We start from the raw sequence: 16,029 nt of genomic DNA on the forward strand, positions 1-16,029 counted from the left end.
GCTCACGTGGTCGTTCCGGGAGGGGCCGAGCGTCTCGCAGGCAGTAGCGCCCCGGCCCCAGCAGCCATGTCCGGCCGCAGCAACAACAAGCTGCCCAGTAACCTGCCCCAGCTGCAGAACCTGATCAAGCGGGACCCGCCGGCTTATACCGAGGAGGTGAGAGAGCGAGCCCCCTCGCCGCGCCGGGAGGGTGGGGGGGTCAGACCCACGCACAGCCCCCAGGATGCCCCTGGGCCCCAGCCCCCCCATCCTCGGTGCGCAAGGCCGAGGTCTCTGTGCCTTCTTAATAAAAAACCCCTTTCTCTTGGGAGGCCCGGAGGCCAGTGACGCCGCTTGGTGTGGCCTGGGGGGGCCAGAGAGGGACAAGGCGCGGGAGGTAATATCTCTTAATGGACCAGCTTCTGCTGGGGGAAGGTGCAGGCTGGCGAGCTTCACAGAGCGCCTCTTCGGGTCTGGGGAAAGTAACCAGAGTGACCCCCCCCCCAGTCGGTGTCACGGCCACAGCGCGATCCCCCCTTGTCCCCAAAGGGCGGTATGTCCTTGCTCCCACAGGGCGTGTGTACCTGGCGATAACTAGTTGGACGAGGAGGGGAGTGAGATCCTAGTGGCGACGAGGCACTGTGCTTCTCAGCTCGGCTGGCTACATGCAGGTGCCTGGTCTGCGCTGCCTGGAGTTAGGTGTTTTGATGTAAAAACGCCCCTTTCCCCCGTTAAGATATAGCTGCCTTCACTAGAGATGGTGGCATATAAGGCAAAACTCCTTCTCTTTCTCACATGGGGCTGGACCCCTTAAACTCAATGTGACTTTACATGCTTCAAGTTAGGCGTGTGCTAAAGCGTCGAGCTGAGCCAGGGCTGTAGCCCTGGTCTAGACACCTTTTGCTAGCAATTTAACTATTTTAGTTAGGGGTTATCTTTTTACCGATATAGTTAGACCAGTATAAAGGTGTCTTGTGCTTGTGTGATTTATTTGTCTCCCTGTACTGGAATAGCTATGCCATTATAAAACACTGCTATACTAATGTAACTGCATCCATAGGGGCGGAGGGATGACCGCCAGTTCTACTGTGAAGTCTGTACCAGTATAGTTAATATGGTACAACTTTTGTGTGTAGATCAATGCCTGGGAGAGACTTGAAAATTTGCCTTAGGGCTTGTGTACTCATGGAAGTATTAAGGAACAGCTATTGCACCTTATTCACAGTTGTTGTACAAGCATTGGTGAACCCTTAAACTGCCGTCTTGCCATCTTTTTAGCTTCTTAAAAAAGCTAGAAGTAACTTTATGCCAGCCCTGAGTCCCCTTACCAGTTCTTGTAGTCTTACAATTGCCTATTCCTTTTTAAAATAAAAACTCCCCTTTTGCTACTGAAAGTCATACCCAGGCATCTGAACCTGATGGATGATAGGGGAGACATCAACACTGGCAAGACACTTAGGGGTAGTCTGCATTACCCTGCTACATCGGCACAGCTGCACCATGTCTGGTGAAGATGTGCTATGCCGATAGGAGAGCGCTCTCCCGTCGGCATAGTTACTCCACCTCCACAAGAGGCGGAAGCGATGTTGTTGGCAGGAGAGCATCTCCTGCTGACTTAGCACTGGTGTGGCTAGCACTTAGGTGGATGGCATTTGTGTCGCTCAGGGGGGTGGCTTTTTCACACCCCTGAGCGAGGTAAGTTACATCGACTTAAGCGGTAGTGTAGATAAGCTCTAAGTGTTGTCAGATGCACAAGAAGAGAAACTGTAAATATATTTCTACTCTCTCAATGGGTGTTAAAGACTGTTACCCTGCTGGCATATGCATGGTCCAAGATAATGTCTCTGCCAGTGGGATAATCATGTTGAACATTAACTTTGGCGTGGGGGAACTGTTCTGTTTGATCCTTGATGTTAAACACAGCCATTCTCACAATGTACATATGGTCAATAGGTCTGGATACCTTCCTTGCTGTTCCATCTCCCCTGTGGTTAGAGGTTGAGTTGCAACCAGAATTTTAAACCTCAGGAATTCTCAGGATGATTGTTTAAAGTGGCATTATGCAACACCGGTCTCCCTCCTGCCTGTAGGCAATGTGAATGCAGTATACCTTCACTGGAGCTATTTGTGCTTTATCAGCTTCTGATGCATACTCTTCTGGACAGGGACTGTGCTCTGCTGCTCCCCAGTCCTGCAAAGACTTAAGCCTGTGCTTGACTACTCACAGTGCATAAAATCTTTGGAAGGTCAGGGCCTGGGGGTCCACACAGTTTCTAGCAGAACGGTAACCTAATTTTGATTGGTGCCTCTGTGCCCCACTGTAAATATTAATATCTCACTCTAATAAGAGACTTACTCCCATCTCACATGGATAAGCTGTTAAAGTCACATCCCTGAGACGCTTGAGATGTATCATCAAAAGCTGCTTGGCTTGAATGTTGCAGGGAAAATATAATTATATATTTAAAGGGACTCAGTGCCATTTCAGGGGGCATGGAGCAGTGTTCACGTCCACTCCCCTTCAGTACCCTGGCCAAGCTGGGGAAGCTAATGATCCAACCAGCAGATGAATCCTGGTCACATGCCACCTGAGGCATGTTGCGCATATGCTAAAAAGAGTGCCATTTTGGGGCGGATTTTCTGACATGAATGGGTTTCTATGGGCCTGATCCTGTACCACTGAAGTCACTGAGAGTTTTGCTGCTGTTTTCAGGTGGAGCAGAATGGGGGCCTTAGATCTCTTGATATTGAGAAGCTATCGTATCCAGTAATGACAACTAAGAGTGAAATGGCATATTTGTGTTTCAGTTTCTCCAGCAGTATCGTCACTACCAGTCCAATGTGGAGATTTTCAAACTCCAGCCTGATAAGCCCAGTAAGGAGCTGGCTGAATTGGTGATCTTCTTAGCACAGGTAAAATTCTGTAATTCTAGGAAAAACAAAGAAATTGAACTATTAAAAGGTGACCTGCAAAACCTTTCCCCACAATGAAATAATTGTAAGCTATATACAAATGCTCCATATAGCTAGGAGCAGGTGACAAATAACAGACGAAAAGATTTTAACAATATATTTTTTAAAATTTCCATTCTCCAGGGTTGCTTTCTGTGGTTTACAGTATAAAATGGTAAAAACAAAACATTTTAAAAACTGAACTGTTTATTTAAAAAAAACAAACAAACAATAACCCAGTTGTGCCCCATTTGACAGCTACATTGCTTCAGCAGAAATTTTAATAGGTGCGTTGCTTCAGAATGATTCTGGAACATCATAGTGGTGCCAAATAGAACTTGTTACTCATAATTATCTTATTTTTGGAATGGGTGTTCCAGATCACCTTTAAATGCAGATTTTACGACACTCTTAATCCTTTAGTAAAGAAGTGAGCTTTTATGTAGGAAGTTAATATGATAGAAACTTCAGCATTCAAAGATATATTGCACATCAACAAAATTTGAAAAAGTTAGTCGTCATTTAATGTATATTTGGTTAAGGGGTATATTTTTACAGAGTCACATTCACCTCTCAAGCAAATGTACCATTGTTACACTGTTAGAGTTTATTATAGGGACTTCAATAAAGATTTTGTTTTTTTAAACAGGTTGGGCATTGCTATCCAGAACATCTTGTTGATTTTCCACAGCAGCTGAAAGAACTGCTTTCTTACAATCACACCGTTTTGGATGCAGATCTTCGAATGGTAAATCTGACATTTAAAGCACTGATATTTATTGCTAAGGTCTTTAAGAGGATTCTGTACAGAATTTTATTTTACAGTATAAGCAAGGACTTGCATTATCTTATGTGCCTATTAATTTTGTGTGCCTCAGTTTTTCAGTGTCCAGCTTTCTGAAAGTCGGACTCCTTCAAGATGCCTCAAATTGGGCATCCAAAAATCAAGGCCAAAGTGGTCAGTTTGGTAGAGAAGTGGTACCCTGGTTTTGAGGACCACCACAGAGTTAGCCACTCTGGGCTCCAGGAGCACATCTTTGCCCTGATCCTTCAAAGACTAATACACATGCTTAATTTACTGTGAACAGTCTTGTTGACTTCGCTGGAACTACTTGTCGGGTGTACAATTTAGCATGTGTAAAAGTCTGAAAAGGATTTGGGCCTGACTCTTTTTCTTTGTAGATGAATAATAAATGCTCTTGTCTCAGTCATTTTCAAATTGTGATTCTGGTCACTTCTTTGTTGCAGACATTTTGCAAAGCTCTGATCTTATTAAGAAACAAGAATCTAATAAACCCTACAAGTTTGCTGGAACTCTTCTTTGAACTCCTGCGCTGCCATGATAAACTTCTACGGAAAGTAAGCTGCAGAATAAGAATTGGTTTTATGTCCTTAGTGAGCCTCTTGTTAATGTTTTCCCCTCTCTTATGAGAAGGAAACACAAGTAATTCAGCAGTACCATACAGCCTGTTCGGTCTTCCAGGTAGCTAAATATATAATCTTATTGTAGTTCTTTTGGTTCCAGTAGTGAAGATTTTAGTGTATTTGGGCTTTTAGCAGTTTGATGTGCCTGTGACCAACTATTATGGAGATGGACACTCAGGGATAAATACAATGAGTATGAAAGGGCCAGCTTTAGAAACCTGAAAGGTGAGATAAAATCAAGACCTCAAAAGGCCCGGGTGGGGATTGGCAGTTCATTGAGGGTTATGGGCTTGGTTCCTAGAAGTTCTGAGTATTTTCTGGTGTCCCTGACTTCCTGGGGCCTGAGCAGCTGTAACTCCTTGTGTGGGCTCATGTGCCACTCATTTAAGATTTGGTGGAAAAATCATTCCGATGATGGTGTTGGGACATTCCCCAGGGTGCAATCTGAACCGCTGGACTGCTGTGTCCTCTTAGCTCTCCAGCCTGGGATCCCTTTTACATTGCTTTGCTGAGGAACAGCAATCCCTCCAGGCTCTGTTCACTCTCAGCCACCAGCAGGCAAAGTCACTCCTAGCTGAGTACATGACTGCTATGCTTAGCCAGCCATGAATTACATACAGAGAGGCACCCACATATCCCTCAGCTCCAGCCTTGCTCCCCAGAAGTGTACGTCTCATACTGCTCAGTAGCCCACTGGAGAGTACAAGTTCATAGATAGTTCGTCATTCCAACAAGGGGTAATAAGTATGCACCAGGCTTATTGACCTAAGTAGAGATTCCCAAGCACTTCTACCAAAACACACTGCTTTAGATAAAACAATAAAAGAAGTTTATTAACTAGAGAAAGATAGATCTTAAGTGATAAGCTATAGAAGTCAGAGTTGGTTACAAAAGAAATAGATAAACATGCAAGCTAATTCCTAAATTTTACTAAGGCTAATAAGCTTAAAAGCAAAAGTTGTGTCTCACTGTGAGTTGCAATACATTTCCAGGCTGGGTCCCCCTGCCTCCCCGCACTTTGTTCAGTTCTCTGAGAGTCATTGTTGTCATGAGCAGAGAGATGGAAGGAGGAGAGAGGTGGCTAGGGACATTCCCCCTCGCCCCCTTCTTGCACCCTAGCCCTTTGTGCTGGAAACATCCTTGCTGGATCATAGGGACAGGCAGTTCCATTGTGTACTGAGCGCCAAACTGTCCTTTGGATGAATTGTAAATTTCTTGTTTGCAACTCCTCACCACCCCCTCCTTTCTGGAGAATGTCCGATCAAGCTGGTAATGACTCTTTAGCACTTTGCTGGCATGCTAGGGTGTCTTTGTCTCTGAGAAATTGAGTTGTGGATGTTACCCAGAGCTCCAACATGTTTCAGTAACCATTATAATTTTACATGCAAGTGTTGTTGCACACATTTCAATAGGATCATAATATTCAGCAGATTGAGTTTTCAAATGATACTGCACAAGGCATACTTTGTACAAAATATAACATAACCATATAAAAGTGGTGAATGTGAGCTACAGCGTGTCATAGGTGTACTAGGAATAAACATAATTACATTGATTTAAAAATCAGCATATCTGACCTCTCTTGGAGATACTGTGGATAATTGTCTAGGCATAAGTTAGAATGTGTTCTACATTCCTACATGATACTAATTTCTGGAATGGAATTCAGGAGTTTATTCCTAAAGTTATGAGATAGACAGTCCTATTCACTGAGGCCTTTTCTGTTGTAGGTGCAGCATCCAAACAGGAACTCCTGAGTTCTTTAGGGAAACTTGTAAATGAAAAGCGCTGCTGGGCATAAACATATTTAAATGCCTTCTTTGTTGCAGAAAGATTTATCACTAACTGAAAATAGAATTGACTGGAATCAAACTTGCTACAACAGTCAGTCAAACAGACCAGTCAAAACTTAGCTGAATTTGCAAAAGAAATTTCAGCAATACAAGTTTTTTTTCTTTTTTTTTTTTAAATTACAGCTATAGTTGATGTTGTTCAATTCTCTATGGTTTTTATTCTGCAAAGACTGTGGTCTTGTCTACATAAGGAAATCGTGCAGAATAGGTATTCCACATTAACTCCCCATGTGAACGCTCTTCTTCTCCTTTTGTGGTTTAACTTAGGGGTTGTTTAGATGAATCGTATGCCGCAAGTTGGGTGTAAATCTACATTGCATTAGTGTGCTGTCTGTGTGGACCCTGCTACCACACATGAAAAGTTCCCTAGTGCGCACTGACCTGCTCTGCTTTGAAACAGGACTAGATGAAAGTGCCCTATGGGACTTGTAGGATGTGGTAGCAGGGACTGCAGCGATAGTGTGTGGCAGGCTTGTGCACTGTAGATTTATAACCCAATTTGCCACTCACTCACTGTTCATCAAACCGTTACTTCACTTTGGAAGTGGATTAAGCTTAAGTGCAAAAAATCACTCAGTGCAAAATAGGAGGGTCCACACCGGAGACTAGTGCAGCATAGCTATTGTTCTTTAAAGTCACACCCTAGTTTATTCCACACCTAACATCCCCTTGTAGCATCCCCTCTGTGTGCCGTGAGTAGCCCTATTGAAGTTAGCGGGACCATTTGCCATATGTGAAGTTAAACACATGAATAAATCTTTGTGTAGGATTGAGGCCAATGACTTTTTTTTTTCTCTCTCCCAACTCTGGCTTTGGAAAAAACTTCTTTGCCATAGTGACTGGCGCTCTCCTTGCATGGTAGTACTAATGGGCTTTAGGGAATTAACTTTGTAGGCTGCAGAGTGTAAATACTTCACTTTACCGTGCATGTCACTGTTTGTTTACAGACTTTATATACTCACATTGTGACAGACATCAAGAATATAAATGCTAAACACAAGAACAATAAAGTGAATACAGTAAGTATGCTGGCTTCCAGGTTTACTTTGAATGAATGTTTTTTATTATGAAAACTTTTTCAATCTCGCTCATAATTTTCCCAATTTCTTCTTCTTAAGGCACTGCAGAACTTCATGTATACTATGTTAAGAGACAGCAACCCTACTGCAGCCAAGATATCTCTGGATGTGATGATCGAATTATATAGAAGGAATATTTGGTGAGTTTCATTGCACAGAATTGGTTCTTGATTATTCTGGGGAAACCCAGGATGGGTAAAAATCTGATTTAAAAAAAAAATACTTTTTTATTTAAATTTGAAATGGACAACTTTTGTTAAGGCCTAAACGTACTGTAATCTATTACAATCATTTAAACTAAACACAAAAAATAATATTAAGAAGTACATCTTTGCTGCCTAATTCTAAAGAAAGTCAGACCACTGCACTGGTGGAAGTCACTGGCTAAGTACCTAAAACCAAAGTTTGTTGAAGGGCTAACTCAGCTTTTCACAGCAGTAGCCTCTATTGCATGTACTGAGAGAATATTTTCTTCATTTCAGTTTAGTTCAGCTCAATGACTATTTTATTCATAGGTAGAAAACAAATTGGGAGTTGGAAAAAGCAGAAAATCTTGTTTTCCTCTTCCAATCTATGAATAAAAATTAAGTGGGAGAGGATGAGATCTCCTAGTTCTAAAATCTTGAGAGACATGGTGGCAATCAATTCAGTTTGCTAACTACAGATAATACTTCTTTAGTTTAATAAGTCAGTTAGTTTGAAATGCAAAACATGTTTTGATAAACTTTTTTCCTATTGTATCCAGCATGTTTAAGATAGCTTTAACAAACGAAAAACATTTTAAAATGCTGTTTTTGTGCATTTTAATTGATTTTTGAATTTCCGTCCAAACAGATCTTACACAAATCATAAGCAAAAAACAATCTTTTAATAAATAAGAAATGTTACTTGTTGCTTTCTAACGTAACAGAAAATGTAAAAATTAAGAATCTGAATACATGTATTTTAAGCAATAAAATTGTTTAAATAAATGTGTATAGAGGTAGTGTATCTTCCTGGTTAGAAAAAAGAAGCATCAAGTGTGATGTAAAGGCTATATTTTGTTGCAAATCAACCTGTTTTAATGGTTCCCAACCAATAAGAATCAGTCTTTCTTTTAAAATCATAGAAGGTTAGGTTTGGAAGGGACCTCAGGAGGTCATGTAGTCCAACCCCCTGCTTGAAGCAGGACCAATCCCCAATTTTTGCCCCAGATCCCTAAATGGCCCCCTCAAGGATTGAACTCACAACCCTGGGTTTAGCAGGCCAATGCTCAAACCACTGAGCTATCCCTCTTTTGGAAAATAACAAAAAGGTACAAATGCAAAACAAGTTTAAAATTGTTTATTTAAATCAAGGTTTTGCACTTGCTGATCTCAGTCATGATTTTAATCACAGATTTTAATCGCTTTGATTTTAAATCAGTGCACCCTGGGGCAATCCATTTGTAGTGTGGTTGTATTGTGTTTTGTAGAACACAGTCTAGAAGGGCAGAAGTGGCTGAGAGACTTTGCAGGAGAAGGTGCGTAGGAAGACTCTTAGATGTTTTCCTTTTAAGAACAATAAACAAGTATACTTCAAACCATCAACCAAAACCTGTACATACACACGCTTTCTTGAGCCTCTCTATTGGTGCATTAAATCTTGAATATAGTTCTGCTGTATAGTAAGTCGTGAAGTCCAACTATGGTTGATGCCCAAGCCCTTGGGTACGTTTGCGGCAGTGTGTATAGTGCGTGTAGCTCTATGCAGTGGGGAAAGGCGTCAGCAGTGAGGAGGTAGCGGGACACTACACTGCTAAAAAATATCCGTGTCGACCTGGGAGGCACTGCTTGGGTGTGTCGAGAGATCTGTAGGGTATTTCCCGAAGTGTCTGGTGAGTTTTGTACTCTACTTGCCTAAGCGGTGTCTCCCCAGCGACATTGATAGTTACACCCGTGCTAGCCGGGTGTGCGCTGTCTGTATTCTACACACTGCTGCAAGTGTGGATGTACTTCAAGAGAAGAAATAGGATTTGCATGGTTAGGATTTGAAAAGAAGCCTGTACATTGATGCTACGTGCTTGGTGAATTAATGTTTTTAGTTGTGAGTTGGTTTTCCGGAGTAAAAGCAAGCGCTGTTTTGAATAAGCAGGAGGCGGAGTAAGCTCCAAGATGGCGATGTATTAGAAGAAAAACAGAACTTGGAGTATTAATGGAGTTACACAGATGTTTACTGATTCCACTGCTGCCTTAGTTCTGGTGCTGCTGCTCTCAGCAGATGTTTCACAGTGAGGAATAGCGAGGGAAGATCTTCATTTGCCCATTGTTTTAGGTTTTAATTATCCCTAAGTGTGTGTCGGTCGGTCAGGGGGGAGTTGTCACCTAACTTGTACCCCCTTTTAACCTCCTGGTCCTGCCATGGAAATGAACTGTACAGATAAGAAATACTGCTCCTTTTGAGCATTTTCTGCCTCTTTGGGATCTCCCCAGTGTTCTGCAGGGGTGGTTTGCACAGCCCTTCGTTCCTTATTCCAGGCAGAATTCCTAGGGACTTCAGCAGGAGTTCAGCCTGACTGTGTGCGGCAGGACTCCTTTTACAGAAAGGAGAGAGAACAGCTGGTGCATGAGGCGCATTGGCAGAGCATGTTTGGGCTTCAGGAGCTTTGTTCATGGGCTGATCTTGGATATACCATGAATCTGTTGGACAGGCAGGCAGATAAGTCATGCACTGCCACAATGGGTCTGCCAGCTCTAGAACAGCAGCGTAATAATGCCTCTGGAACAATGGAGGGGAAAGAAATATTCCAATAGAGTAAAAACTGGGAAAACTTAAAATATATAGATGACCATCTTACTTATAGACTCATAGGCTTTAAGGCCAGAATGGACCATCATGATCATCTACTTGGGCCACAGAACCTCACCCACCCACTACTCTGGCTGAATGACTGAAGTTTTCAAATCATGATTTAAGACTTCAAGTTACAGAGAATCCACCATTTACTCCAGTTCAACCCAGCAAGTGACCCGTGTCCCATGCTGCGGGAAGGCGAAAAACATCCAGGGTCTCTGCCAATCTGACCCTGAGGAAAATTACTTCCTGATGCCACATATGGTGATCAGTTAGACCCTGAGCATGTGGGCAAGACTCACCAGCCTGACACCTGGGAAAGAATTCTGTGTAGTAACTCAGAGCCCTTCCCAGGTCGTGCCTCATCTCCAGCAGTTGGGGATATTTGCTACCAGCAGTTGCAGATGGGCCATGTGCCATTGGAGGGAATGGTATGATGAGATTGCCTACATCATACCTTCCCCTTTCAAGGACAGGGCTTTTGCGGTATTGCTAAATAGCTTTATAGGTATTTAAGAGTCAGCTCAAATTCAGTTCAGGGCCAACAGAATTTATAAATCTCTCTTAGAGGTTGTTTCTGTCAAACCTTTCCAGTAGCTTTTGTAATGAAAGCCAAATCTCTCTGCATTTAATTTTAACAGGCAATGTCTTATTACTTGAAGTATCTTTTACTGTGGGGCCTGTCATTGCTTTTATGGAGTCATCTTCGTTGTCAAAGTGCAATTGTGTGTTCTTCTCCAGTGTGAACTTAGATAAAGCATATATGCTTCTGGGTATCTAGACCTGATCATTTTTGTGTAGGAAAAATGACAACAAATGGCACGGAGAAACATCATCTCTTGGTTTGTATTTGAAATCACTGATGGTGTGATGAAAGCAGCTAGTATTGTGGGATTTGTTTCCAGTGAATCTGCTTTGCATTAAATCTACCATGATGATTTGTTTTTTAAAATCAGCAAACTTCTTGGTGAAGGTACATTAATGTTTTGCTTATTTCAGGAATGATGCCAAAACAGTCAATGTTATCACAACAGCCTGCTTTTCCAAAGTCACAAAGGTGGGTGGAAATCGATCTGAAATGCCAGTATATTTTGCTTCAGCTGTTTTTGCCATATCTCTGTCTGTCACATATGTGTGTGTGTGTGTGTGTGTGTATATTTATATATGTATTTGTGCAACTTCCTTTCTATACAGTAGAACCTCAGAGTTATGAACACCTTGGGAATGGAGGTTGTTTCTAACTCTGAACAAAACGTTATGGTGGTTCTGTCAAAAGTTTACAACTGAACATTGTCTTAACACAGCTTCGAAACTTTACCATGCAGAAGAAAAATGCTGCTTTTAATTGTCTTAATTTCAATGAAACAAGCACAGAAACAATTTACCATGTCAAATCTTTTTTAAACGTTCCCATTTTTTTAAATAGTTTACGTTTAACGCAGTACTGTACTGTATTTCCTTTTTTCTGTTTGTGGTCTCTGCTGCTGCCTGATTGTGTACTTCTGGTTCCAAATGAGATCTGGTGTTCATAACTCTGCTATTTGTAACTCTGAGGTTCTACTGTAATTATTCACGAAGGTGTTTCATTAACTTTTGGCTACAAATAGCTGGAGCACATCTTAATTTATTTCTGATGTAGAGAAATAGATTTGTCACTTCTGCCCACAGATCGCAGTGATAGAAGTTAGTAGCCTAGCTATTGCTGGCTGGTGTGAGATTCCATACCCCCTCGCGCTGGGCAGTGCTAGCCAAAAGGGACTCTCGGGAGCATTGCCTCATGTTGATCAGCACTGTTGCGCTTTCTTGGCTCCAACAGTGAAAATAACTGGTATCCCAGCTGCCCGTTCCCAGAAACAACCCTGTATCTGGATGCTGCAATGGTGGTGGTTTTAGAAATGCCTAGGATGCCATGGGTAGGTTCGTTATATGATAAAGGCCCATACTCTATTTCTTAAAACCACCATAGGCTTGTGAAACTGAGCATAGGATCTCAAGCTGCTGCCAAAGTTACCATGAATGGCCTAATTGCTCAGAGCAATAAAACTAAAATTGTACTAGCAACTCAGGAAACCAGACACAATAGGTTGTGTCTACGCTATGGTCGTGTCAGTTGACGATCACACCTTTTCACATCCTTGGCTGACGTAACTCTGCTGGCCGCAGGTCCTGGTTTTGATGCCGTTGTGTTGGCATAGCTTGTCTTGTTTAGGGGCTGGTGGAATAAACTATGCTGATGAGCAGTGTAGCCGGTAATAAGATCCATCCACACTGGGGTGCTTTGCTGATATACCTGTGCTAGTAAAGCAGCCCTCGTGCAATAGTACAGGTTCACGTGGGCCATTGTGAAAGTCCTGCTACACTTTGATCAGTTGCATGCCAGTGCTTCACTGCTGCAAGACTGGCAACGAAGACTGACAGTGGTTTTTTGCACGTCTAGTGTTTTCAGTCAGCCTGTCCATTTTACGCCATTTCCTATCTCTTGTTATAAGCAACTGGTGACCTAACATGGGGACCTTTGCCTCTTGTAAACTAATTCTTTCCCCCTCTATCCCCCCAAATGCCCATGTTTTTCAGATACTAGTTGCTGGTTTGAAATTCTTCCTTGGGAAAGATGAAGATGAGAAAAGAGAGAGTGATTCAGAATCTGAGGTTAGTCCAGAGGCTAATTCTCCTGCTGTCACTTTCTCAAACTCTGCAACATGTATCTACAGTAGGTATTGTGTATCTTGCATTGTCCTCTCTGCTCCATCCAGGATGCCAGGCACCTACACCCATTTGTTGATTGGTCTCCCCGCCACCAGCCAGAAAGAACAGACGGGATTGTGTGTTAATTTGCCCATCAGTTTGAGAGATTCAGTCTCCTCAGGACATGTGCGTTATTGTTAATGGGAAATACGCCTGCCCGTTGAGGGGAAGATCAGGAAAACAGTCCCCTTTGTTTTCAAAATCATTAAGGGCCACTTAGTGACTGGCCCATTTGTAGTACCCGGGCTGATGGTTGCATTGCTGGCAGCATGGGAAGTCAGAACCTGCATTATAAGAATGAGCTAGTAGGAAAAACAATTTTTTTCCCCTTACAGACTGTGAGAATGTAGTTGTTTCTAGTAGTGCCCTCAACATGCCGGGCACTACACATTGATGATACAAAGCAGGTGTGGCCTCTGCCCTGAAGAGCATACACTGTAAAGTACTTTTCCAGGAAGAGTGTGATGCTTTTAGGTTCAGTCTTGTAGTTGACCACTGGCCAAACTCCAATTAAAGTCAGTTGTTGATGTGCTTGAGTGGGGATTTGGGGATTGAGCTCTGTGATTGTTTAGAAGGTAAAGAATTACCAGGGGCTTCATGTAGACTTGTGATTGAGGAACTGGACTGGGAATCAGGAGACCAGGGTTGTGTTTTTTGTTTTTTAATTAAAGCTCTGCTGTAGACTTTGCATGTGACTACTTAATCTCTCTGTGGCTCAGTTCTTCATCTGCAAAATGGGGAAAATAGCACTTCTTTATCTCACGTGGTGGTGTGAGAATAAATTTATTGATATGTGGGGAGTGCACAGAGGTTAGTGATGGGGGTCAGACAAGTACATAGATGCTATTACCCTAGCCATCCTCCCACCCCCAGCTACTTTATCTGATCTGTACTGAGATCCTTTTAAAGCGTTACTCATGAATTGGGTATTGTTGAATAATACGTTACTATTGCCTAATGACTAGTACCATGTCTGTTGTATTGCTTTATTGACGTGCTGTTACCTGGTCCTAAACCTTGGTGTATGTGTTCTCTTGTATGAAGTCAAAGTTTTAAGTATTGAAATGAATGTCAGGCTGGCTACATGGCAAACGTATGGAGGTAGAGTGAATTCGTTTCCTATTTTTGAAAACCTGGTGTGTGACCCTGACAGTTGTTGCTGTCAATCAGCTGCAATATCCTATTTGAAGCCTCATTCCCTTGAGTCATGCTCTGTCTGATGTTCCTTTCCGAAGGATGAAGGGCCCACAGCCAGAAACCTCATGGTGAGATATGCAACCGGAAAGAAAACCACCAAACACAAGAAGAAGATGGAGAAAGCCATGAAGGTTCTGAAGGTAAGGGAAGCCCAGTTGGACATTTTGGCATCGCCATGGAACTAGCTGCAGAATCCAAGTGGTAGAAAGGGAAACAGCAGTAAATTGAATACTTGTAAAGCTAAATAGGATTTTAAAAGCAGTCAGGCCTAACAATGCAGGGCTCAACTTAATCAAACGCCTAAAGACGACATGCTCTTCTTCTTTTTTCCCGTTTTGAGACCATAGTCCTCTACATCCGGTTCTCTCCTTCATTGGTTCATACACCGGGACCCTTGAAGACCTGGATTTTTGTGCTCTCCTGTGTCCCTTTTTAGCCAGCTACCCTTTGTCATGTCTTCTAAGCAAAGCTCCCTTTGCTGCTCTAGCAGCAGCCAGCTTGACATACTCATGTTCACGTGGAAGAACGTGTTGAAAAGAGACTTTGCTAGGTTAGATTGTGGACCAGGTTCTGCCTTGATTTGCATCTCATTCAATCCTTTTGCGTGGGGTACACTGTAAGTCAGGGCACGATTGTGGAATGTATTCTGAACTGCTGTTTCCCATGCCCAGTGCCTGGTTGGGAACTAGTATCTATATAGCTAGAGGTATGTTTCAAGAGTTTGAGTGGAGCTTTCGTTACGCAGTTTGGATTGACTTTGCCTAGAGTCGTATGGCTGAAAACCACACGTAACTCAGGAAATGTTGAAAGTGCTGGTGAACTTTACTATTTAAAATCAAAACATGCCTCTTAAAGCTGGTAATGTGAAATGGCAGTTTTCCAGAACTAATGTCTGAAATTAGCTTAGAACAACTCTTCCACGGAAAGGAAAAAGTGTCTCCTTGTCTCTTGCTGTCCTACAGAAACATAAGAAGAAGAAAAAGGCAGAGGTGTTTAACTTCTCCGCTATTCATTTGATCCATGATCCCCAAGGTAAGCGTGGTGTCCAAGCCAATTGATATACATGCGCCTTGGAAATTCTAATACATGTTCGAGCCAAGATACTGATGTTCAGGCAAAACTGCAATGGGAGAGACACCTATGCTCCACTGTTTGAACGCAGGCGTGATACGGAATGCTTAGATACCACACTTCGTCACCAGATCTCAAAGCACTTCACAAATGTTGATTAAATCTCACAGCACCTTGCAAGTTAGGAGGAATAGTCATAGATTTTAAGGCTAGATGGGACCACTGTTATGCTCATCTAGTCTTGACTTCCTGCATAATGCTGGCCACAGAGCTTCACCTGGCAACTTCTGGTATGTAACTTCTGTCCGAGCTGAGCTTATCTTTATCCCGTCTTGCTTTAAAGACTTCCTGGAGAAACTGAGGGAAATAGTGGAAACTAATTACCATTCATCACTTAGTGGTTTAAAAATTTGCCCCTTATTTCTAGTCTGTTTTTGTCTAATAGTACTCTTTCCCTCTGGACAGCATAAACTTGTTTTTTTTCAGATAGGCCTCCACTCAGCCTCCCTTTTAGTGCATGTTAACTGGCTTTAAATATTGACCCTAAAACCTTAAAGCTATGGAGCTGTGTAAAAGGCATGTGCCATCCGTGTGCCCTGCTTGAATTCCCCAGTTGGGTGTCAGTAAGTTGATTTTAATAGATCTCGAGACTTTTTGGTTCAGAGCTCCCAAACTTAGTTTGCAAAGTCTCTGGCCAGGCTGGTCTCCTGGACTGAGAGAGGCTCCATTCAGGCTATGCTGGATGCTTCTAGTCCTGTTTTCCTTGCTCAGCTTCCTTTTCCTGTTTAAATAGCCCACCCACAGGATGGTACAGGGCCTCCTTGGTTGCACCCAGGATACTTCTCTGGAGTCCTTCTAGACCCAACTTCAGGGCCTTACACAGGAGCCCAGCGTTGCTCCCTGTGGTTCCTCCTGCA

At 42.7% G+C, this 16,029-nt stretch overlaps 1 protein-coding gene across 2 annotated transcripts in view; it reads left to right on the forward strand.

Annotated features, from left to right (window-relative positions):
* Positions 1 to 16,029, forward strand: part of SDAD1 (SDA1 domain containing 1) — a 34,399-nt gene continuing 18,370 nt past the window's right edge. Inside the window, exons 1-10 of one of the 2 annotated variants that reach the window (XM_077814904.1) lie at positions 1 to 156; positions 2,788 to 2,892; positions 3,581 to 3,679; positions 4,180 to 4,290; positions 7,157 to 7,228; positions 7,328 to 7,428; positions 11,099 to 11,156; positions 12,674 to 12,748; positions 14,080 to 14,181; positions 15,004 to 15,073. In XM_077814904.1, coding sequence (XP_077671030.1) covers positions 67 to 156; positions 2,788 to 2,892; positions 3,581 to 3,679; positions 4,180 to 4,290; positions 7,157 to 7,228; positions 7,328 to 7,428; positions 11,099 to 11,156; positions 12,674 to 12,748; positions 14,080 to 14,181; positions 15,004 to 15,073 — 883 coding nt within the window. In that variant the 5' untranslated portion in view covers positions 1 to 66. The remainder of the gene's footprint in view (positions 157 to 2,787; positions 2,893 to 3,580; positions 3,680 to 4,179; positions 4,291 to 7,156; positions 7,229 to 7,327; positions 7,429 to 11,098; positions 11,157 to 12,673; positions 12,749 to 14,079; positions 14,182 to 15,003; positions 15,074 to 16,029) is intronic. The other variant, XM_077814903.1, reaches the window with a different exon arrangement.

Source organism: Eretmochelys imbricata, chromosome 4 (genome assembly GCF_965152235.1).
Source record: "Eretmochelys imbricata isolate rEreImb1 chromosome 4, rEreImb1.hap1, whole genome shotgun sequence".
NCBI lineage: Eukaryota > Metazoa > Chordata > Testudines > Cheloniidae > Eretmochelys > Eretmochelys imbricata.